Source organism: Carettochelys insculpta, chromosome 2 (genome assembly GCF_033958435.1).
Source record: "Carettochelys insculpta isolate YL-2023 chromosome 2, ASM3395843v1, whole genome shotgun sequence".
Lineage (NCBI taxonomy): Eukaryota > Metazoa > Chordata > Testudines > Carettochelyidae > Carettochelys > Carettochelys insculpta.
Genome location: NC_134138.1, coordinates 113243311 through 113266329, shown reverse-complemented (window position 1 = coordinate 113266329; position 23019 = coordinate 113243311). Strand labels below are relative to the sequence as shown.

The window sequence follows — 23019 nt, the reverse complement described above, 5'->3', positions numbered from 1 at the left end:
CTCCAGTGCCTAAGTACATGGAAAGGGTGACTGAGAATCAGGTCCTCTTAAGCCCTTTCTTATTACTCTGATAGTGCAATGAGACCCACAATGAGCTTAGAAACAACCCCTAAGAATACCCCTAATGCAAAAAGTCTTCCAAACCATTAAAGAAATTGTGTGCAGGCTCTGCATTGGCCCTGCTCCAAGTCCCTGGAGTAGGAGACATGGCTGGGATGTAATTCACCATGACTGTTCTCTGCCAGGAGATCACAGGCTGTAAAACAGAAGTTTACACCCAGCACCAGTCTTGTCCGTGCACAGACCAGAATGTGGGGAAGTGCCTTTTATTCATTTTCATAAGCCACCTTCCCTTCCCCACTCTCACATCTATCCTTGTGCTAAACACGGGAAAGGTGCAACTATGAATAATGCCAGCTGGACAGATTTAGGGCCTAAGTTCTCAAATATCTGTGCATTTGAGTAAACCTGCTCGTGCAATGAATGCCACTGAGTTCACTAAGCCTACTCCAATGAATAAATTTGTGGAAGGTTCTGAAGTATTGGGTCATTAAGTTGGAAAGCCCCGATCTATGTTAAAACCTTTGTGTTTTCCTTCTGAAAGCCTTGTACTTTCATATATGAGCAGTTAAAAGTGTTTAGGAAAATCTCTGATATTACACCAAGAGAATATTTATTCTTCCTTAATGCCAATTTTTATGGTAAGCTTTAGTTTCACAACAATTTATTTTAAGTGACCAATTAACATGTTATCTCTACCCTAGCAACATTATTTAGCCTTAAACGAGCAGTTAACCTTACCTATAGTTTAAAACAAAGGTCCTGGCTGCTAGTGATTATTAAACACCTTGCAGTACTTTTTAGCAAGAACAGGGAAGCATCAATGTCCTAGCTAGATTACTGCATGGTAAGTAGTTATCCTTGGCTTATCTATTATTAATATTTGAATAGAGCTCAGAGATGATAATGAAGATGGAAGTGTCATAGGATTAGTATCTGTAAAAGCACATGTGAAGACAACGTCACATCCCTGAAGCACTTGCAACGTGAGAAACAGGTTTACTGTATATTCCCCTTGCACGTTTATTTGCATAGATGTTTCTCACTTCCTGTCATACACAGATGAGCAGTGCCACAGTGGGCTGTTAAAACAGATGCTATGTTCCATTCCAGAGGTGGCTGCATTTCACTGGTACATGAGGCAAGTGACTCCTGCTTCTAGTCATAAAGTACTTTGGGATTCTTCATGATAAAAGATGGTATATAAACGCAAAGTATTATGCTCAGTGGCAATATTTATGAATTTGAGCATCCTATAATCTGTGCTTCAAAATGCACTGGCATAGACAAAACAGTGTTCTTATGTTTCAGACACGGGCATAAAAAGAGCAAAGAAATAGGTCATAAAAACAGCACAGTTAAAATGGGAGGCCTCTCACTGCTCTGAATTTAACATTATACTACGATAAAACTATCCATCAAAAAGCCCAAAACAAAGGCCATTAATATAAATCTCCCAAGGGAGCTTGGACACATTCAAAAACAAGGGAAGAGAAGAGCTTAGTTTAACTCAAGCCCTCAGCATTGCACTACAACAATCACACAAGCACAATACCTTAGCCACACAAAATACCACAGCCATCAGCTTCACCTGAGCTACAGATAGAACATCTGGGTGTCTGAGGACACAGTCCTGAAGATGCCTTGTTATAGGGAGTTGGATGCACAGCTATGGATTCTTCAGGCACACAGACACTGCGTGCCCACCGCTACACCAATCTGTCAGATGTTACTTACTAACCCCCATGGGACAGCTCTGCTGGCCCACCTTTATGGGATGGAGCCATGGCCTTATCAACTCTGTGGCCCCTTCAGGTGCAATACTTTCCAATGGAGCAGTTCCCCCACTACCCTTAGCAGCTACAGCTATGCCTGACTCATGTGTAGGCTGCCAGAAGAAGAAAAGGGGAAGGTAAAGAAAAAGAATCCCAAATATGTTACTTTAAATGTGGCAAGAAAAGGAAATCTATTTGTGATTTTTGAACACTTGGTATTTGCAAAACTGGAGGCTTAAGATTTAACATCAAGTCATGAAAAAAAAGTACAGGTATGCAAAGACCAAATGTGTATTTGCCACTCAGGTAGATGGGTATCCAGCTATCCAATTCGTAACTGTAAACTACAGCTTCCACGTGTAAAAATGCATGAATGTGCATTTCTGTGGGCACAAGTACCTGCATGTACAGTTTTACAGACTGAAAAACAGACTGAGCTAAAAAAGTTAGCATTCAACTTTTAGGAGAAAAATCCATACAAGAAAACATACCAAGAGAGCTTTTATAAACCCAGCTGAAACTGGACATTCCATTCCTGGAAGCTTTTTATGTGGCATACCTCATAAATACATGCATCTGACCAGAGAACCTAGCAATATTATACTGCCCTACAATTCATTCAAACACAAATGTTATAGGCCATCACACTTTTTGGTTTCATTTGATAAATTAAGCATAACATACAAAATGAAGGGGATGCTTTTCAGTGGACAAGTCTCTAGGAAATTTAAAATGTAATACAGTCCAGACATACAGATCTATCAGCTCAACAGGCAGAAACACACATCTTGCACAAGGATTTCAGAAATCTTGATTTTTTGTGAAATGAGATGCCAGTTGTTTTTGATACTATAATGAGACTTTTGGACATGCTAATAATTATTTTAAAGCCTATTATTTTTAAAAAGTTCCTAAGCACTGATCATCACAATATTGTCTTTATACATGCTCAAGATTAAAAGTGAAATAAAGTGTAGCATTGCTAAGTCTGCTTTTAACAGATCATCCTTAGCGCACATTAGCACCAAAACGTTTTAAGTAAGTATGTGAGATATATAGGCAGGGATTGCTTGATAAATATAGAAAAATATGTTTACAAAATAAATGGCTGATAAAGTGTTTTCTTTTAATTATATGCTCCACTTTCTCTAGAAGATTAATTACAAATGAAAAATGATTCTTTTCTATGGATCGTTCGGACAGGTAAAATTCAAGAGGATGGCTGAGTCATATTTTTTTATTTGTTTTGTCTCATGTGGTCTATGGATATATCACTAATGTAATAAAGGTGAGATAAGCACCAAATAGCCTGATAACCAAGATGTTAGACTACAAAGTAGGAAGTGATCTTCATACACAGCTTATATGAGTGAACATATATCTTGTAAATATCTGTTTCCCTTATAAACATGTTCTACCCCCTAAAGAACACAATATAAGATTAAAGGCTAAGACTGAGAAATCCTGCCCAGAGCCACATGGGCTGATTCAACTCATCTATAATGCTGCATGCCTTGAATGGGACTGTATGCAGCTACGTCCAATTCTTCACTGCGATCCACAGCATCCATGCAGAGTTCCGGGGACTTCAGCGGGTCTCCTTTTGAGCACAAGGGTTTGTGCTAGCACACCCCACTGTAAGATTTGGGTCTAAGCACCCAATCATGCTCCCATCCAAAGTCAATGGGGGTTTTGCCATGGAACTCAGAATCAGGATCAGAGCCTAAATTGTCCTAATCCTGCAATCTTTATGCATGCCTTGAACCCACACTGAAATTAACAGAAATTTTAAGAACACAAGGACTTCAGGATGAGGCAAGTTTTGTTTGAGGGAGAAATCATTCTGGCCACTTGTCTGTCCTTTCTTTCTCCCTTCCCCTCTGTAAACCTTAAAAATTGCAATGAGTACAAAAATGTCAATTTTATAAACAATTTTAAAAAAATGGTTTCCTTGATTGTCTAAGGACCTCTGGAGGTAAATTTACAGGGATATGGCCCTTACTACTGGCAGATGGTTCAATGGAAGAAAACTAACAAATTAGAGGTTAAGAAAGGTAAAGAAAGAAATCCAGTGATTTTCCAAATCACCATTTCTTTTTATTAAAATTATAATACATATTCAGGAAGAGATACAGATAGTCATTAAATGGGGTTATCTAAAAATCCTTATAACAAAGTGGATTTTGGAATGTGTATTGTTTGTTGGAACCTAACTTTATAATTCCATCATCTGAAATAGAACAGATGTGTAAAATAACAGGAAAAAAATTCAGATCTGTTGTGACAAATTCTTATCCAGTTTTTGGAAAGATTTAAAATAACAATTTTTATTGCGTAGTCTGTGATCCTGTTGACGTCTGTGTTCAATTGCCCGGCACTCTTTCATATACATAAAATGAGAGGTGTTTTTTGTGGAAGGAAGCTTGGTCAGTGTATTTGATTGGTGAAATAACTTAAAATCGCATTTCTACGGTAGCCTCCAGCTGCCCCAGAGCACAAGTTAATGAGATCACATGGAAACATATTGCAAACCAGGAAACATATTTTACACAAGACCAAAACAGTGGAAAAAATGTTAAATACACAGCATACGGACGCTCAGCTTTGTACATTTCACCTTTTTTGTTTGTATTAGCACATAGGAATGTTCTGTGCATTCTGACTGTACATAATAAAATTTGAAAAGAGGCCTTCTGTAACTGAAAGTTAATTTTTGGTCAAATTGTTGTATTATTTCCTTGAAATTTTAAACAAAAATAAACCTTCCTCTTTCAATGTATTTAGACTAGTTTATACTGTTGAAGGGACATCAAAAATGCTTTTTTAGAATACATAAGCAGGCCCTAAGGGATCTGTCTAATGCTATACAAACCTATGGCCCAGTTCTGAAAGGCACCCATCACATTCCCTGGAATGGAGAGAGTTCAGGGGTGTACAGGAATAGGCTGCTGAAGGAAACTCAAACAGATGCTTGAGATCAGGGATTCTTAAGACAAAATTTTGGATGGCCTCAGAATGTCCCCACCAACTGTTGCTGGGGCCACTCCGACAGTTTTCCCTAAAGTACTTAATTAACTTTAGGAGAAACAACTAAATATGTACACATACATGCCCAGAACATTGTAATTTACTTATGCGGGGGGGTGGGTTTTGGTTGCAGGGGGCACACTCAATAATAAAAATAATGTACAGTTATCTCCATGCTTTACTGGATCTAAACGGAATAGAAACACAAATAACGTAATTCATACATTACTAATGTCTTTTCTTAGTTTGGGGGTGGGGTGTTATTTTTTTTGTGTGTGTTTGTTTGTTTTTGCTTTGTACATTTGTGCATCTGTTAATATCACTTTTCATGGCAGATTTACTCAGCCCGGGGAAGCCCAGGGACAAATAATTAAGAAGTGTACGGGGAGGTGGGTACTGAGGCAGTGGTTCTGGGGTAACGGGGAGCTGGGAGAGGCAGTGTGGGCCAATGACAATAGGGAAAGTGAGCTAGGGGCCAAAGTCCTCCATTGCACAACCAGGGAACTGAGCCTGAACCTCCCATGGCCCAGGGAAAGGGTCAAGGGGCAGAGCTCAAAGTGACTGGAGCCTGCCACCTGCCATCCCAGAGCTGAAGCCCAATCCCATCACTCCTGGAAACGTGGGGAACTCTCTACCGGCCTGATCTTCCAGCTCACGTGTCTCCAGAGGGGAGACCACTGCTTTGTCCCTCACCCTTTGTCCAGGAGGCTATGGACACAAGAAAGACCCATTTTATCAGCACATGACTATGGTGGGCTCGTTTGAGAAATGCTGCTCTAGGTCATCCTTGAATTATGCATCTGTACGAAGGAGGAGGACGCGGCAAAGGACTTTATTTGAGGCTGAAGAGGCACAGCCCTGTTTATAGTGATACAAGGTGCCACAATTTGTTTTGTTGGTTTTTGAAGATAGCCCCTGAGAAAGGTGCTGCCTTGCTCACACTCAGAAGAGGCGGGTGGGCACAGGATGCTTTCCCTGAAGATCCTCATTTTCTCAACACTTTTAAAAACACAAAATACAATATAGTTTGTTGTGCCTACAAATTCACTGACTTTTACAACGAGAATTAGAGCTCTTAGACTAGCATTTAAAGTGTTTGAAAAAAAAATCACATCTCCTGCAGCATTATCCCAGGGAGCATCACCCTCTCTGTTCGCTGTTTTTCTAGGCTTAAAAATGAAACGCTGCACATGAATACAGGACGTGGTTTTGACTCTTAATAACTGAATGTTATTTGGCTTCTCCTTTGCTGACAAATACAGTGTTACCATGTGATAAATAAATGGGACGGGATCTGTTTTATGTTACTAGTTTCAATAGGGGTGGTTTTATATACATTATATATAGAATTGAAAGCATGTTGTAAAAAAAAAAGTCTTGTCCGACACACAAGAAAGAAAGGCAGACATAGCTGTCAGGTGAAAGGAACACAGAGTATATGGTTACTGCATTGTATAAAATAACCAAGTCATGTTGAAAAGCATCAGAGGGGTAGCCATGTTAGGCTGTATCCACAAAAATAATAATAAGTCCTGTGGCACCTTATAGACTAACAGATTTATTGGAGCATAAGCTTTCATGGGCAAAGCATCTGAAGAAGTGGGTCTTTGCCCACAAAAGTTTATGCTCCAGTACAGCTGTTAGTCTGTAAGGTGCCACAGGACAAGTCGTGATGTGTTTTTGTACTCTAGAAGAGCCCCTTAGCAGGCACGTTGGTGGGGCTTGCCATTATTTCATGCGGGGAAAAGATGAAATGTTGATCTAATTAAGTAATGGCATAGCAGCACCATGTTGTCCTACTGACTGACAGAGCTATGATTTTGAATGTATTTGTTTTCTTTGTCTGTAGACCACCAGGATTGGGTTTCTAGTCTCTAGGAAAAAGAATACTGGCTGGCCAGTTTAGCCCTGCACCCCATGGGTGACTCTTCAGGCTGCATTTTACCATTCAGTGTTTTAATGAGGGGTACTACATCCATACACCAAAGAAGCAGTATTAGGAAGAGGCAAAACAGAGCAGTTAAATCTTCATGGGTGAAGGAGTGGGGGAGGGACTTTGTTTGCAAACACAGCTGAACAGGAAATGGAGAAAAAGTACATCTAAAAATGTCATTAGAACTTCTTCACAGAGTCTGGAAGCCTTACCTCATGTATGATGTAGGACACAGAGACTTTGGTTTGGCCCACTGGTATGGATGCTGTGGCACAGAAAGGTACTGATCACAGAAGTTTCCTTTCCTGATGTGCTGAAACCCAGAAAATTCTTCAGGTGATAGATCAGCTGATGGTGATATGGTCCCATGATCCTCACCACTTGGTTCAGTTTTGAGTGTCACGGAAGGGGTATGATCTATTGCAGTCTTTCTAGACTTAATAGGAATCCCATCATTCATGTCTATTGTGCTGTCAGTGGTAAGGGCATTGATGGCTGCAACTATTGCAGAGCTGGTGTACTGGTTAGTGTTTCCCAGCCATGTGTCATCAGTCACACTAACCCGAGGAGAACTCTGAGGAGAAGGTGTCGGAGAGTGGTGTGGCGAGTAAGACGTCTGCCTACCGTTTAGGCTGTATTTTCTTTTGTTACAGGGAGACGACGGCCTTGAGTGGCGAGTGCTCAGCCAGTTTTCCTCTGTAATGCTTGTTCTGGGAGACGTAGATGGAGAATGTCTTGGTGAATTAAGTAAAGTACAGGCCACCATACTGCGCTGATACCCCTCCTCAGGGTCAGTGGTCTTAGGAGACACACATGGGGACTGCCACGGGGATGTCTGGGGCGAAGTATAAGGATATGAATAGTTGGATTCATAGGAAGAAGCTTCCGAATTGCAACTTCTGGAAGACAAGCTACTTGCTGGACTCAGGCAAGATGGGTCTCTGTAAGCCTCAATGTTGGGTAAATTCAAAGTGGCAGTAGAAGGTGATCGCTTGGCATTTGGGATAGCTTCCTCAACTTCAGCATCATGGAAAAACTGGTTGTTATTATGGTGCAGTCCCAGATAAGACGTTATCTCAATCCTGGGGCTTTCTAGTGCTGGGGCTCCATTAGGTCTGACATTTGGAGATAGATAATATCCAGAGGCCCCACTGTCCATGGGTCCTCCATATCCAGAAGGATGATTTGTTGATGGGACAATTGAAATGACGGGATTGGATGTCTGAAGGCCATGACATGGAGTTGACAATGAGGAATGCGCCACATTTAGAGGCAAATTGGCATTTATATTTGAAGATGCATAATTATAGTGATCTGGAAAAAATAAAAATGAATGACATGAGATGTTGCACATATATACTAACCTACTAGCCTACTAAGTCTCAGTGGAGCATGATGCTATAATCACATGAAAACTTCCTGTGCATTCTATAACACAGATGTGCAGAGTAATTCAAATACTGGTACTTTTGAAAATGTTGGCATTTTGGTGGCACAACAAGGCAAGTCATCTCTGGGGAAACTGAGTTTCTGTATCTCCGAGGCATTCCTCTGAACAATCTTAGGGGATACACACCTTAAAAGCAGAATGAGGTCTTCAAACCACAGAGCTGAAAGACTGCAATGGTATTGCAGACAGAACCCTGTACTTGGTATGAGTGAGCCACAGTCCCCAGATAAAATCAATAATAGGTAAACATAAAACCAAGGTGAAGGCAATACAATATGAACAATGTGATCAAATACATTGCAACAAAATCGTATATAACTGGAAGTTCCACTACGGTATGTTTCCAACCGGTTCAAGTTAACAACTGGATTTTGCAACAGAACACTTCTGTAGGCCTTCTCTGGTTTCTGAAACAAGCCAGCAGAAACCAGGTGAAGGATTCACATGGTGGCAAAATGTACTGGAATTCCATTAGTACATAATATCCAATAATCTTTTTATTGGTTAAGGACTGACTGTGTTCTCTCCCACCAGCTGTACTTGATCCAGTTCAGAACACTAATTACAAGACACATTTTGAAGTGATGGTATAGTTACATGTTGCAGAAATCTAGCAGTCAGAGATCACCAAACAATTCTCTCTGAATCACTGGCTCACTGAACAAGCACGGCTGAACACCTTTCAAAATCAGGGGCTTCTGTCTACTGCACTCTAAAGGGTGACACTGTACTTGCTCTCATGTGCTGTGCTTAGGTTTGGGACTTGGCAGGAGGAAAGGAAGGAAGGAAGGTGGCCTCTCTCTCACCCACAATATCTCTGTGCAGGAGCCAGGGTAAACGTGCTATGCTGCTCTGTGCTAGTGCCTTTGTGGGGCTACAGCCTGAAACTTTCTTTCCCTCCATACAAGGGAGCAAAGCTGGCTGGCCACCAAAGGCAATGCCTGCTCCATCCTATTCAGAGCCAATGCTATGGGCACAACTCACCAGCGCCTTTCAGAGCACCTTTTGGAGTTGAAGCAGCTCTGGAGCACCCCTCAGACAAGCCAGCACCTTACAGCAGCATCCGGCCTCACCCCGGGAAAACAAAGCCTCTTTAAAATAGCCCCTGAGTTTTGAGTTCAGACTATCCTTTATTTTCCATTTAATTCCCTAAACTAATATTGTAACTGGCTCTAACATTCACTTCAGTGAACCCGCCTTTTATGGATTTCATTACGGAAGAGGTGCCTACTTCATACCTGAATGAGAGTAATAAAGGAGCCAAGGCTTCCTTACAAGAGGAGCTCTTTCACACGCTGTTTGTTTCCTGCTGTCTCCAGAGGCAAAACCCCCAGGCGGTGATCGTGCCTTACCTTGCCGGCTGAGATCCGGAAAAGCTTTGTTAATTTCCACAACTGTTATTCCCAACCTGACCCAACCCTCAGTAGCACTGCAGATGCAAATGAGCATTGTGCTTGTTGCACGAGTGCAGTGGCTTACTCGGCCCCTTTTTGTTTACCCTCTCTACTCAGTTTGATGCCATTATCCAGCGACCCCGCAGATTTCTTAACGTCAACGATTCAAAAGAAGATTGTATGTAAATACTATAATACATTTGAGCTCTCTGATAGTGACGCCGAGATGATCAAGCTGACTTATAGCGTGCCAGGGACCGTTAATGTATTCAACACCTATCTGAATCGCTTTCTAACTAGCCTTAGGAAACGGGCTATTTACAAAGGGAGGTTCATTAAATTACACTAGGACATATTACAGATGAAACAGGATATTCAGAATATATACTACAGGTTGAACCTCTCTCATAATATAAAGACATACACATCTCATAGGACTGGAAGGGACCTCAGGAGGTCATCAATTCCAGTCCCCCGCCCTCTTGGCAGGACCAAGCACCATCCCCCCTTTTTTTTTTTGCCCCTTATCCCTAAACAATCCCCTCAAGGGCTGAGCTCACCACCCTGGGTTTAGCAGGCCAATGCTCAAACCACTGAGCTATCCCTCCACCCCATCTGGCACACTTAGGACCTGACTGGTGCCGAACAAGAGATTTGCCAAACCACTGGAGATCAATATTGCCTAGGAACATTACAACATGTCCACCACATGCTGGACTCTTAGAAGACATTTTGGGGTAAATTACAGCTAAATAACAGCACAGAACACTGAGACCCCGGACTGGTGGCTGGAAACAAACTTTATGGGACCACAGGAAACTTGGACACATCCATGGTAAGTGGTCATCCAACGAACCAAAATCATGCTGAACTACTGAGGTTGCTGGAGGAGAGCGTGCCAGACTAGAGAGGCTCAACCTGTGCTCTGACGCTTTAAACAAACACTCTGAAGCAAAGAAATTCCTTAAGAAAAATCCTATTAAAGAAATTTGGCCACGGTATCACTGATCACAAAGGTATGAAGCTTTATCATCCTCTTCTTTCTTCCCAGCAGCATGTAATTGATGTCTGAGTAGCATTAATAAATCTTGTTAATTTGCATTATTTAATATCATCCTTATTTCATGCCCAAGATTATTCTGTGTTACATCAACCAATACTCTGCCTTATGGGGAATAATTTGTAAAATTATTTAGCTCTAGCAAACTGCAGCATTGTCCAATGCTAACACATAATGGACTGAGACTCAGGACACCTGTGTTCTAGGTCCAGCTCTGCCACTGACCCACTGTGCACTGTCATTTGTTGCCTCTGTTTCCCCTCCCATCTTTAGTGGTCTTATCCATATCTTGTAAGTTCTTTGGGAAGGGAGTAGCTCTTACTAGGCATTTGTGCAACACCTAGCAAAATGAGGCCCTGATCTTGTACTGTATTATTAATCAAAATTAATAAATTATATCCAGGGAATAATTTCCTTCTTTGGTCAGAAAATATTCTCATCAAATGAGTTAAGCGATTTCTCCCATAACACAACAAACAGGGATAATTCCTAGCTAGTAAGTTTTGGTGAAATGCAAAAGGAGACATTTAAGAAATATAGTTCTTAAGCACTGTTTTGTTAAGATGAAGTAGCAAAATGGCAGTATCTTAATAAAACAATAATTATGATCACCATAGGTGACATTCATGCCACTATAATCAAGGACTTCTCTTGGAATTCATAATAAACCTGATTTATAGCAATCTGGTCATCACTCGTGACATAAAGCTCTAGCAGACACAAACAACTTTGTGCCTATTGAAAAGAAAAATTTGAAACAACAAAGAAAATCAAGGCATTTCTGAGTGGCTACTGAAGATGCACAGTACATTTCCAACAACACATTCATCTGGACTTTGACATAAGGTGTGAATTAACATGACAGATGGTGACCCCGTTGAAGATACCATTTTGGAAATTAGCTCCCCAGTCTGCAGCCAATGTGATGAGTTGGAAAGAACCCTCAGCTCCCACTGCCTTATGTGGAAATTGGGACACTGCACAATACTGGGCCTTGCATTATGTTAGCATACAGTAGTATAGCAAAGAGTAGAACTGGACTCTTTGTTTTGTGCCAACTGCTAAACATACTACCCATTGAACCTCTCTCGTCCGGCACCCTCAGGATTTGACCGGCACCAAACAAAAGAATTTGCCGGATCACAGGAGGTCTATATTGTCAAGCAGCATTACTAACTCTTCCACTGCTTACTGGGCTCTTACAAAACATTTAAGGGTAAATTACAGCTAAATAACACCACAGAACACTGAGCATCAGGACTGGTAGCTGAAAACAAACTTTATGGGACCACGAGAAACTTGGCCACACCCAAGTTAAGTGGTTGTCCAGCTAACTAAAATCATGTTGGATAACAAATGTTGCCAGATGAGAGTTCCTGATTAGAGAAGTTCAACCTGTGCTTTTTTCACTTTATGCTGACTTAGAAATAGCCTTTTCTCTTCCCTGCAACTGAATTATAAGTTTCAGTCTTTCTGCAGCCTTTGAGACCTAATCTTGCAAAGGCCTGTGTGCCCCTGGAAAAGTGTTGAATGTACAAGGGGTTTCTTGTTCTTTTTGTTTTGAGGGTGACAAACATCCACATGGACATCAAGGGGACCTAAGATTATTCAATGCTTTTTCCACAGATTTGATAGCTGAAGGCCTGAAGGGACCATGCACTCATTTAGTGTGGCCTTTTGCATATCTCATCAAATTTCTCTCAAGAGCTTAGTTAAAAGATTTTAATTCTCAGGAGTCCACAGACACAAAACAGGAGAGACCACAATGGGAGGAAACTTAATAGATCAGATATGCCCCAACAAACCCTAGCAAATGCCCCATTCCCACTCTCATGTTGATGGTAAGCTCCTATAAACACCAATCCTCTATATTTGTACAGTCTCTAACACACTGTCTGAATTTAATATGCAAAGAGAAAGGAGAGCACACATACTACCCCAGCTCCCAACCATTCTGATCTGGGTGAATATTCCTTCCCCAATGCAAATTTGTGATCATTTAGAACCTGAGCACGAAACCAAGAGGCACTGGCCAGGAGTCTACCAAAGGATTTTTGAAGATGAGACCATCGCTGCTTAGGTGCTTAAATCCATATTTTCAAGGTGCCTAAGAGAACACAGTGGATTTGGAGCACCTGATTCCTCTGAAAATCTCAACCTTAGCTGCCCGACTTCTGACATCCAGATTGGCAAAACACTGGGCCTGTGTCTACACATGCCACTTCTTCCAGAAGCGGCATGGTAATGAGCCATCGGGAAGATGTTAATGGCGCACGGATGTAAATATCCTGCACCTAATTAGCATATGGACATGTGATTCTGAGTCCGGACTCCAAAATACACGTACAGACGCACGGCTCATGGGGATCTTCCGGAAGGAAGCTCTCCTTCCGGAAGCCCCTTCTTCCTCAAAATTTCGAGGAAGAAGGGGCTTCCGGAAGGAGGGTTTCCTTCTGGAAGATCCCCGCAGGCCACGTGTCAGCACATGTATTTTGGAGTCCAGAAGAGCTTCTTGCGGACTCCGAATCCCGTGGCCATATGCTAATGAGGTGTGGGAAATTTACATCCATGCCTCATTAGCATCTTCCAGACGGCTCATTACCATGTCACTTCCAGAAGAAGTGGCACGTGTACACACAGCCTGTGTGATGTTACTGATTAACGCATTTGGATATCATGCACATCCCAAAGAAGAGATGATCTCTATGTGGGTAAGACAAACCAGCACATTAAACCAACACATGGAAGAGCTGCTAGAATAAAGTTGGAGGTTTGCTTCAATTTTAAGTCAGAACTTTGGACTGTAGTTCTAGGGATGCTTGGGGAGGTGGGTGTCTCAAAGATTCTAATGCTGGATCAAGTTGTATGTGACCGGGAGCAACTCCAGCAGTGAAAAATAGGAAGTGACATCTCCTCAGGTTGCAGTGACAACACTCTTCTCTCCATGTGCCAACTTCTGAGCCAAACAATAGGTTTCACGACAAGGATGAAAGAAAAAATGCCACTGGACTACCAAACTGTCTCCCGCGGGTGTCTGAACTGTACTGTCTAATTCAACCCCAACTAGAGACAAGCCTAAAGATCAAAACACACTTGCCCACACAAGAGGGGGTGGCAGGTTTGCAATACACAGTCAACTCCAGATTTCACCGCTGACTCTTCTTCTCAACCAGTTGGAACCCAAACCCCATTTACAAACGTCCCCAACTCCGGGATAGTTAAAACTCAGACATGAATCCTAATATTACAGGCTTCTCGCTCAAGTGGATGGTAAACTCCTATAGACCACTGTTTCTTAAACTACGTTCTGCAAAACACTGGTGTTCTGTGAACAACTCGCAAGTGTGCAATGAGCATTTGGGAAAATGAGCAGATAGCATCTATATTCTGTAATTAAAACCTGAGACAATGTTACTTCTTCATTGCCATGACACCTGACTAAATTACTTCATTTTGTTTTTGATGTACATGTTGCTGGGTGGTTTCTAGGGGTCTGACAACTTTTTGAAGAACATTTTCCGAAGTGTTCCTCATTAAAAAATATTGCTGTTCGGTGTTCCGCAGTCTCAAAACGTTTAAGACATGCCGCTCTACACACCCATCTCTGTGTCTGCACACCAGCCTGTGCAATAGATTGCACACACTCAGCAAAAAACTTTGTTTTTTCAGGCTAGACTGAGTAACCCTCCCAAGTCCAATGTGTTCTGCATCCCCACCCAGCTCCCAAACCTAGACAGGCAAAAGAGGTCCCTCCCTTCCAAATATCAGCCACTATCTGCCCCTCCTCCACCTCTGAGGGTCCAGAAGGCAGCAGGCTGCCTCCTTCCTTTCAAACATGCACTCACAGCAACATGCAAACCCCGCCCGGCTCTCGAGCACCCACTACCTGTCCTACCCCTTCCCAGGCGGGGTGAGCGCAGCCCGTAGCTACCGCAGCTCGGCCCCACGCCACCCGGCCTCGGAGCAGGGCCGCCCCGCACCCCGGCAGAGGGCTGCTGCCGCCCGGGCGATACCCACCTTTGCCACCGGTGCGGTCATCGCTCTGCTGAAACTCGAATAGGAAATCAAAGTCAAACTCGGGCTCTTCCTGCAGGCCCGTCATGGCTCCCCGCCGCCGCCCCAAGGGGCTCGGCCCGGGGCACGTGGGGCCGCTCCCGTGTGGCGGGGGGGAGGGGCGGGGTGCTGCGCGCAGGGCTCTGGGCTCCTCCGGCCTCGGGGGGTGATTCGGCCGGGCGGCGGCAGAACCAGTAGCCCGGGCTGCAACGTGACCCCCAGTGCGCGCCGGCGGGCTCCTGGCGGTGGCGGTGACCCTCCCTCCCGCTCGGGGGACGTTTCCGGGTTTATCTCAGCAACCCAGGAGCTTCTCCGCCTGGCTCTAGTTCCTTGTTTGCAAATAAACCCTCCTCGCAGGCGCCGGAGACACCCCCTGCAGCCCCGGCCCCCTCCCCCGGGGGCTGATCGGGCCGCGCGGCCCCGGCCCTGGCTGCACGGAGCGGCGGGGGCGGCTCCCTCCACCCCCCACCCCCTTTCAATTGTCTGATAATGGGAGCCGCAAAACTGAAAGCCGCGCTCCCTTCCCGCCCCTCCTCCGGCCACGTGTCTGAGCGCCGCTTGCAGCCCGGGGCTTTCCTCCGCCGCTCGCGGTGGGCTAGCAGCGCGGCCGGGATGGGCGCTCCGGTCTGTGTCGTGCCCGGCCCCCCCACCCCGCGCACACACACCCTAAGTTACCGAAAGCTCCCGAGCTCCAGCTGGGTTTTCATTTTCTTAGTCTGGGACTCAATAAACCCCGAGGGAAGCGAAAAGCCCGCGAAGGCTCCCGCCCCAAGCTTCCAGCTGCCGTGCTGGGGGAATAGGCCCCCCGGGGAACCCGAGCAGGGAAGGGGTGTCTGTTTCACTCCTCCCTCCCCCGGGGAACCCGGGCAGGGAAGGGGTGTCTGTTTCACTCCGCCACATCGCCAGGCACGTTTTCATTGCCACCGGTTTCAAGTTTCCCCCACCGCACTGAGTACAAACCTGCGGGGAGAAGAGACCTCGCTCCTTGGCTAATTGACAGCCCTTAACGCTGGGGCCTCCCGGGGCTGAGGCTGACGAGTGCGGCTCGCCCTCGGGATGGGCTGGGGACTTCGGGGCGTAGAGCAGAGCTGGGCTGAGCCGTGGTGTGTATTATTCGGGGGGGAGGGAGTTCAAGCTGTAATATTTTCCGTTTAGTTCCAGCACCCGCTAGTGCCGACTGCCATAAAGACACACGACAACGGGACTCTTCCCACCCTCAACGCCATTGTAAGTGCGCGGTGGGGGAAGGAGGAATCCCCCCTCCTGAGTCTTCACCCTCCTACTTCGGGAATTTGCCCAGTGCAAATCGGTGGGCAGATGCTAGGCTAGATCGGTGCGGGGCCGGTCCGCAGTAACTAAGCCACTCCGGGCAGGGCAGGGAGGGATGGAAGCAAACAGCGAGGGAGGCTTCAGACACCAAGAGGCGCTGAGCACATGGCTGCTGCTGCTGCTGAATGCAAATCCACAAGAGAAGCACGATGCTATTGCAGTGGCGAAGGAGTGGTTTAAAGCAGCGCCGTTACCGGCCCCTGCAAAACTGGTTGCAATAATGTTTGCGATGCCCTTTGAAGGGGGGCTGCGGTATACCCCCCCCCCGGCTTTGTGTCAAAAGTTTCGTGGGTCTGGCCCAGGAAGCTCCTCACCGAATAAATCCTCGTGTTAACCGGTAAAGCGCTACATTTCTGCTGCTTTGTTTTGCTGGAGTACAGACTCACACAGCTACCTCCCTGTTACTTTACCAGAATGCTCTTCTCCCGCCGGAAACACACTTATTTCAGATGAGCCACGCCAGTCTTAAATACTACAACATGCAAATGACCTCACCGTCCCTGCAGCCGGCGCGGAGTTGCAACTATTGAGTCCCAACCTTCCGAAGGTTAGATTTCAAAGGAGTATTTTTTAAGCAGCTGTGGAAACGGTATTCCCTTATAAACTCAGGGAACACCATTTTCCAGGCGAAGGGCTGAAAACTCCATTCCAACGGGCCAAGAAAATTAATTTTTTGCATCAAAATTCATTGTGCTTTGTTTCCCCCTTTCTTTCTTTCCATCACAAAGCGCGGCGCGGCAGCTACAAATTGGCTCCGGGGATTCACTCCGGGCTGGCAAACATCTGCCCTCTGGCAATTTACTAAACTGATGTTGCATGTTTGGTGGTCTCTGACTTCTTGAATGATTAACGGTTTGAGAGCAGGAGTAGCCGTGTTTGTTTCTTCGTGAAGCTACAGACTAAGGAGTCCTGTAGCACCTAACAACGTTATTTAATAGCTCGCGAAAGCTCAGGCCCTCATACATAAAATTGTTAGCCCTTCAGGTGCCCCAGGGCGGCTTGTTCTTACAGGCTTGTCACCGTTATTGCTAACCACTGAACTTTTCCGCCGCCTTGCCTCGGAACTCCAGCGCTGGGCTACGCGGAGAGAGGCGGGTTCTGGAGCGAAGCGGACAGCTGTGGATGCGCACGGCACATCTGGGCAGGCCGGACGGCTAAGGCATTGTGTAACGCTGGCGTGCCAGCCACCTTTCCCTTCCCGGGGTTTCCACCCTCTCTTCGCTCCCAGCTGCCTGTGCTGCGCTGCAGGGCTCAATCACCGCGGGATGTAAGCGGCCTTGCCCGGAAGCAACCCTCTGGAGAGCTCGCTAAGGCGGCGCACAGGTTTGGAGGAAAGGGAGGAAGGACGGAGCTCCTGCGCCGCTGAAGCGAGTCAATCTGCCATCTTCGTCCCCTCCGGCTAACACCGCCAGCCCTAGGCGCCCCCTGCACACTCTCCCGGCGCCTGATTTTCAGAGAGGCGGAGGAGCCAGGGACTGGTGCTTAGACAGGGTTCTGGTGCCCAGCTTGGGTGGCTGGCGTGGGAATGCGGGGCGTCGTGGCCGTGGGCTCTGTGGGCGCCCAAGCCTCTGCAAAGCTGCTCCCGGGGCTGACGTGCTGTCAGTTTCATTTTCTCCCTCCCCAGCCGGCTAGGCTTCGGGTGGCCCTGATTTAGCGATCGTTCTCGAGCGCAGCTTGGCATTCCCCGGCCTTGCCACCCCGAAGCACCGCTGAAACTCTCTGCCGGCCCCAAACACCACACAGATGCTGTCCCGACCCCTGGCCGCAGCCATCCCGAGGGCATTGCTGAGCGCCTTAAGGGAAGGGATTCTGCTACCCCAACGCCAGACCCCTTTGCATCGCCTCTGACCGCCTCACCTCGCCGTGACAGACCAATTAGCGCCTGGGCTGGCAGCCGGGGGGAGGATGTCCTTACAAAACGCCCGCTATCTCCATTGATTGTGGAATCGTTTTCCTTTGGGCTGCACCCCCGGTGCCTTCGCTCTGCTAGCAGGACACAGCCCTCCCGTTAAGGGATAGCCCAGGGCGAGCGAATGTGCCGGTCTTTTAAAACAATGCCCTTCAACTCGGGAGACCCGGTGGGGAGCCCAGTTCTAGTTCTAGAAAAAGAAAACCCCGAGGAAAACCCCCAAGGTTGCACGGATTCCCGCCCCCCCCCCCGCAATCAAAAAGTCTTTGGGGTCAGGTCTTCAGCTGGTGCGAATGGTCTTAACGTCGGTGACTTCAATGGTGCACGACAGTTGTCCCAGGGGAGTTCACTACAGCTTGAAAGGCAGTTTAATCTTTAAACAACAGGAATATTTAGGTCTCCGATTACCTTTGTTTAGTAAGGTCCCCCACCCCCTCACTACGGCTGATGCCATAGTTTCGTCCCAGTTAAAGTTTAAAGTAATGTATTTGATTGTTGCCACTTGGCAGAGGTCAGCCTTAATTTGCAGAAGTCAATCTTTACTTGTAGAGCTGCCTACGTATTAAATCATTCTTTCGGATGGCCTAATTTCTTAGCCCCCCAAATGTATCTACAATAAAGTCAATTGTTGCAGATAGCCTAGGACATTTTAGCACAGGTATGGGACAAGTTAATTCATTTAGCAGGAAGGCACAGAACAAAGAGGACTCTCTCTCTTTTTAGACTCCTCCATTTCTGTTTCTTGCTTGTTTGTCCTCGGGAATTTTTCTTAATTGGTTTCTTGATTGTCTAATTGTTAGACCTTTCCGAAGTCCTCTGCAGGCATCCTTTGAAAATTGAAGAAGGGAAAAGCCACGAAATCGCTACAAACATTTACAGTTACTAAATATCGGAATAAGTAACTTGTATCTAAACAGATGTTTGCGAGATTTCAGTCTCGGAGTCCCATAATTCGGCACTCATGGGAGTTATTCTACGGGAAGGGTTCTTTCAATTGAAATCGACCTCTCTAGGGAAACCAGCTGTGCAGAAAAGGTGGCCACGGCAGAGTAGCCTGAAATATGCCTCTGCAAACTCAGACAACCAAAGCTACTCCTGAGCGGGTGGAATAAACCCTACGGACTAATTTCACTTTCAACTTTTTCATCCCCTGGCCCTTTTTAAGATGTTTGGCCTTAATCGCACCGGAGAGCGGTGTATCAAACGCCCTCCCTCGCTTTGAAGATGGCAGGCTTGAGCCTCTACCCAACTGATTCCAAACCAGAAAGCTGATAAGTACATTACACCTGCCAGGAGGTGAAAGTGACTTATGGGTGCTACCCCATCCAAAACAGTCTGTCACTCCTAACAAAAAGAACGCGGATCCCACCGAAGGGCTTTGCTTGCTGTGCTCTTTTGCAAAATGACGGTTCTCGTTAATAAGTTTATTACCCTAGAGAGCGTTATGGGTTCCTGTTGCTTTAGGGGAGAAAATGTCCTGGGATTAGAAGTCCCATTTAATTCGGCTTAAAAAAAAAAGGCCAACAACTAGTGGTCAGAGGTTACCGTATTCGCAACCCTAAACATGGGCCAACCGTAAAACATCCCGAAAGACCTTCACCCAAGAGCCTCGCCAGTTCACTTGGCTCGTGTATTTTCCTGTTCAATACATTTTGGGACTACGGTTACCTCCAGAGCGCTCACCGGCGGAAACAGGCTCTCATAAATAGGACAATTCATCACACAATCGCATGCGCCGAACCAGCGCGGAGTAGGTGCGAGAAGGTGGGAAGCTGGAGTAGTGAAGTTACAGGAACTTTGCAGGTGGGGTTTGGCGCGATACCTGCAGGAGGGAGCTTCGTTCTGAGCCTCCGGAGCAGCCTGGGATTTTTTTGTTTTGTTTTGGTCTATTTTTTTTTGAAAGCGGCTGCAATGATTCATGCTTTGAACGAGAAGGCGCAGTGTAGCCAAAGCTGATAGACACTCCCGCGTGCTGTTTGCATGCAGCGACCCTGGGGGTAAGGAGCGATCCAAGAAGCTAAACTGGCCCCCCGCCGTAACTCCGGCAAACACGCTCCGCCGGACTTTAAGGCCCCACGGCCCCGGCCGGACTGAAACCGACCCCCAGGGCTCTGCCCCGGCCGGTCCATCGCAGCGCTCGGGGCTGCAGGAGCCCGGGGCCCGGCCAAGCGCGCGCCGCGCCAGCGGCGCAGGAGACCCCTATCGGCCAAAAGGCGCATCCAACCCTCCGGGCGGCGCTGGGGAAACACCAGGGGGACACCGCTTCCCAGTCACCACCGCCCGCGCCAGCCCGTCCTCCCCCTGCGCTGCTTCCTCCCGCCCGGCCCCTCCACCGCAGCCCCGAGCCGGCGCCAGCCGCGGGGCCGCGATCTCAACCCCCCGGCCCGCCGCGCTGCTGCCTTACCTTCCTCGGCCGATTTCATGCTGCCGCCTTGGCCCGGGCAGGGCGAGCTCCGCCGGGCGCCCGAAGCGGCTCTGCCCCCAGCTGGCGGCGCAGCTCCGGCGAGCAAGTGCTTGGCCGGGGGCCGGCCGGGGCCGGGCATGCACTCGGGCCCGATCTCCGCGCGGGGCCGCCCCCGCCCTCCCCTCCCCGCGGGGGCACAAGTCAGACGGCAGCCGCTGGCCCGCGGGCCGTGGCGCTGGGCAGAGCGGGCATAGCCCTGGGAAACCGGGGCTCGCCCAGTCCCTCCCTCCCGGGCTCTGCTGCTGGGGCGGGGGGTGTGTTGCTGGGTGCGCACCAGGCTCGGCGAGGATCGCTCTGACGCAGGGCTGCGCCGCGCCGGCCGCCTTTTTAAAGCTGGAAAACCCCCCCCCCGGCCCCCCACCCCCGCCTTCCCCGTCCCAGCCCCTCTCCCCGCCCCGCGTCCCGTGATGTCACGGGGCCGGCCAGCTGCGCTAGCGAGCTCCAGCGCCAGGGAGAGGAGCCCAAGCCGGACCCCCCTCCCCAGCCCCACTCCAGGCTCTCCTGCCTCCGATCTCGCCCGAGCTGCCGCCCCTGCCGCTGCCGCCCCGAGACCAGCCGGGATCGGGGATCGCGCCCCCCCCCCCCCCCGCCCCACGAACACGCTTTCCCGAAGTTTGGCTGCTGCTGCTTCCCAGGAGCGCGCAGCACACTCGGCCCGCGAAATACACGGAGGGGACGGCTGGGGGGGAGGAGGAGGGAGCCCCGCATGCTGAAATCATTATGTAAAAACTCGCAGGCTTCCCTCGCGGTGGAAATTTGGAAAAGAGCAGCCACTGGCAGGCGCGAGAAAGGAAAATCCCGTTCGGCTAAATGACTAACAGGCGCGACGGATTTGATTTCGGCCGCTCAGCTGGATTAGCCGTTTGTTTGCTGCTGAGGCTTGGGGACGCCTAGGAACTGGGGAAAGAGACCCCCCCCCACCGACGGTCCGCCCGCGGATAGCATCTCCCACGTCCCGTCCCCGCTTCGAACGGTGCCAAAGTTTGCAGTACAGTCAAGTCCGTGGGAGACTGGCTTTGGGAGCGTGGGGCTGGGAGAACATTGGTTAAATCTTCTCCCCATCCGCTGCATTTCCCCTTTCGCTCCCGGCCCTCTACCTCTGCCCCCAGAGCTGGCCAAAAGGGCCACAGTTGCCTGTTGGAGTTGGTCTGCCGCAAGTGGAGAACGAGGGAGGTTAAGATATCTGGTGTATGAGTAAAAAAAAAAAAAAATCGTAAATCTGCTGCCTGACACCCCTGTGCGGTTTAAAAGAAACGCAGTGCTGGGAAAGGAAGCCCCGTCTGCTACTGGGCAACAGGAGGCCATGGCAGAGTCTCCGAGGCCAATCGTTGTACTAAGTCATTCTTGAAAATGTTTCACCTCGAACGATGAACCCGGAGAAAAATACCCTCCCTCCCCAAACAAGTCCATGCCGCTACAAAGACGAGGACGCGTCTTTCCAGGCAGACTTTTCAGACACTTCTTGCAAGACTTTAAGGATGAATTTATCCCTCTTGAAACACGAGAGTCAATCGAGCTCAATGACTGCTGCCCGTAGCCAACTGAGTAACTTATTCCTACAAGAAATAGAACCTAATTACTCTTTATGGTTGCTCATTCTGGAAGAGCTGCCATCCCGTTGTTTCACCGAGCCATTGTTATGTAAGAGTGGTCCAGCTGGGAAGCGTGTGTCCTGCGGTTTCGATATGTCTGCTCGTGGAGGGAGGGGCTGGAAGACAATTCATTCTTAGAGTCGCAAGGGCTATGGTTACACTAGCGAGTTTTGCCCACCAAGCCCCGGTCTTTGTCAGCAAAGCTGGTGGAACATCCACACACACCCACACCCTGTGCATTTTGGCGACAGTCTCTCCACAACCTTGTGGGTCTCCCAGATGAGGAAGAGCACCTTCAACACAAAAGGGCTAGGCGTAGGCTCTAGGGCTGCCGCTACACTACAGCGTTTTGGCAACAAAACGGGGGAGTTATTGACAAAACTCATGGCGCATCCACACCTAACATGCATTCTGTCAAGAGTCAGTGGACAGAATGTAGCCATTTCAGTTGCTCCCATTCGAGGCATAACGCCTCTACCCACAGATTCTGTAGACAAAATATAGTCTAGTAGATGCTGGGGGGGCTGTTGTGTGTAGACACAATCTGTCGACAGAGGCTTTGTTGGAAGATAACTTCTGACAGTAACTTCTGTCAACAGATCACTGTAGTGTAGCTACAGACTGGGGCAGGGCATCTGTCGACAGACAAGGCGTCCAGGACAATGGGCAGGCCTGTCTGCTGTGCTTCCAGGTGCCTGGTTTGTTGAGAACGCAGCCGGGCAGTCCAGCTGCTGTGTCGGCATAGAGGAGCACTCTACCACTTGGCTTTTGTGTGTGGCCGCACTCTGTCCACAGAAGTTTTGTCGAGAAAGTTCTTCCCACAGTGACTTCCGTCACAGATCACTGTTAGTGCACCCCTAGGCTGGTAGCGCTTTCCCACATAGTTCAGATACCTTCAGAAAAGTGACTAATTATTTAGAGCCCAAGCAGAAGCCTGTCTAATCTATCTAGGTTTTTATATTTTTCTCACTAT

At 47.7% G+C, this 23019-nt stretch overlaps 1 protein-coding gene across 4 annotated transcripts in view; it reads right to left on the bottom strand.

The window, feature by feature from the left end:
- The window catches only part of NFATC1 (nuclear factor of activated T cells 1), a 149460-nt gene extending 128719 nt beyond the window's left edge, over positions 1-20741 (bottom strand). For 2 of the 4 annotated variants that reach the window (XM_074987550.1, XM_074987554.1), the window contains exons 1-2: positions 20395-20741; positions 7008-8109 (exon numbers count right to left, since the gene is read on the bottom strand). In XM_074987550.1, coding sequence (XP_074843651.1) covers positions 7008-8109; positions 20395-20533 — 1241 coding nt within the window. In that variant the 5' untranslated portion in view covers positions 20534-20741. Of the gene's footprint in view, positions 1-7007; positions 8110-14716; positions 15051-15712; positions 15788-20394 lie in introns of those variants that run through there. The other 2 variants (XM_074987553.1, XM_074987552.1) reach the window with 2 other exon arrangements.
- Between the last annotated feature and the right edge of the window lie 2278 nt (positions 20742-23019).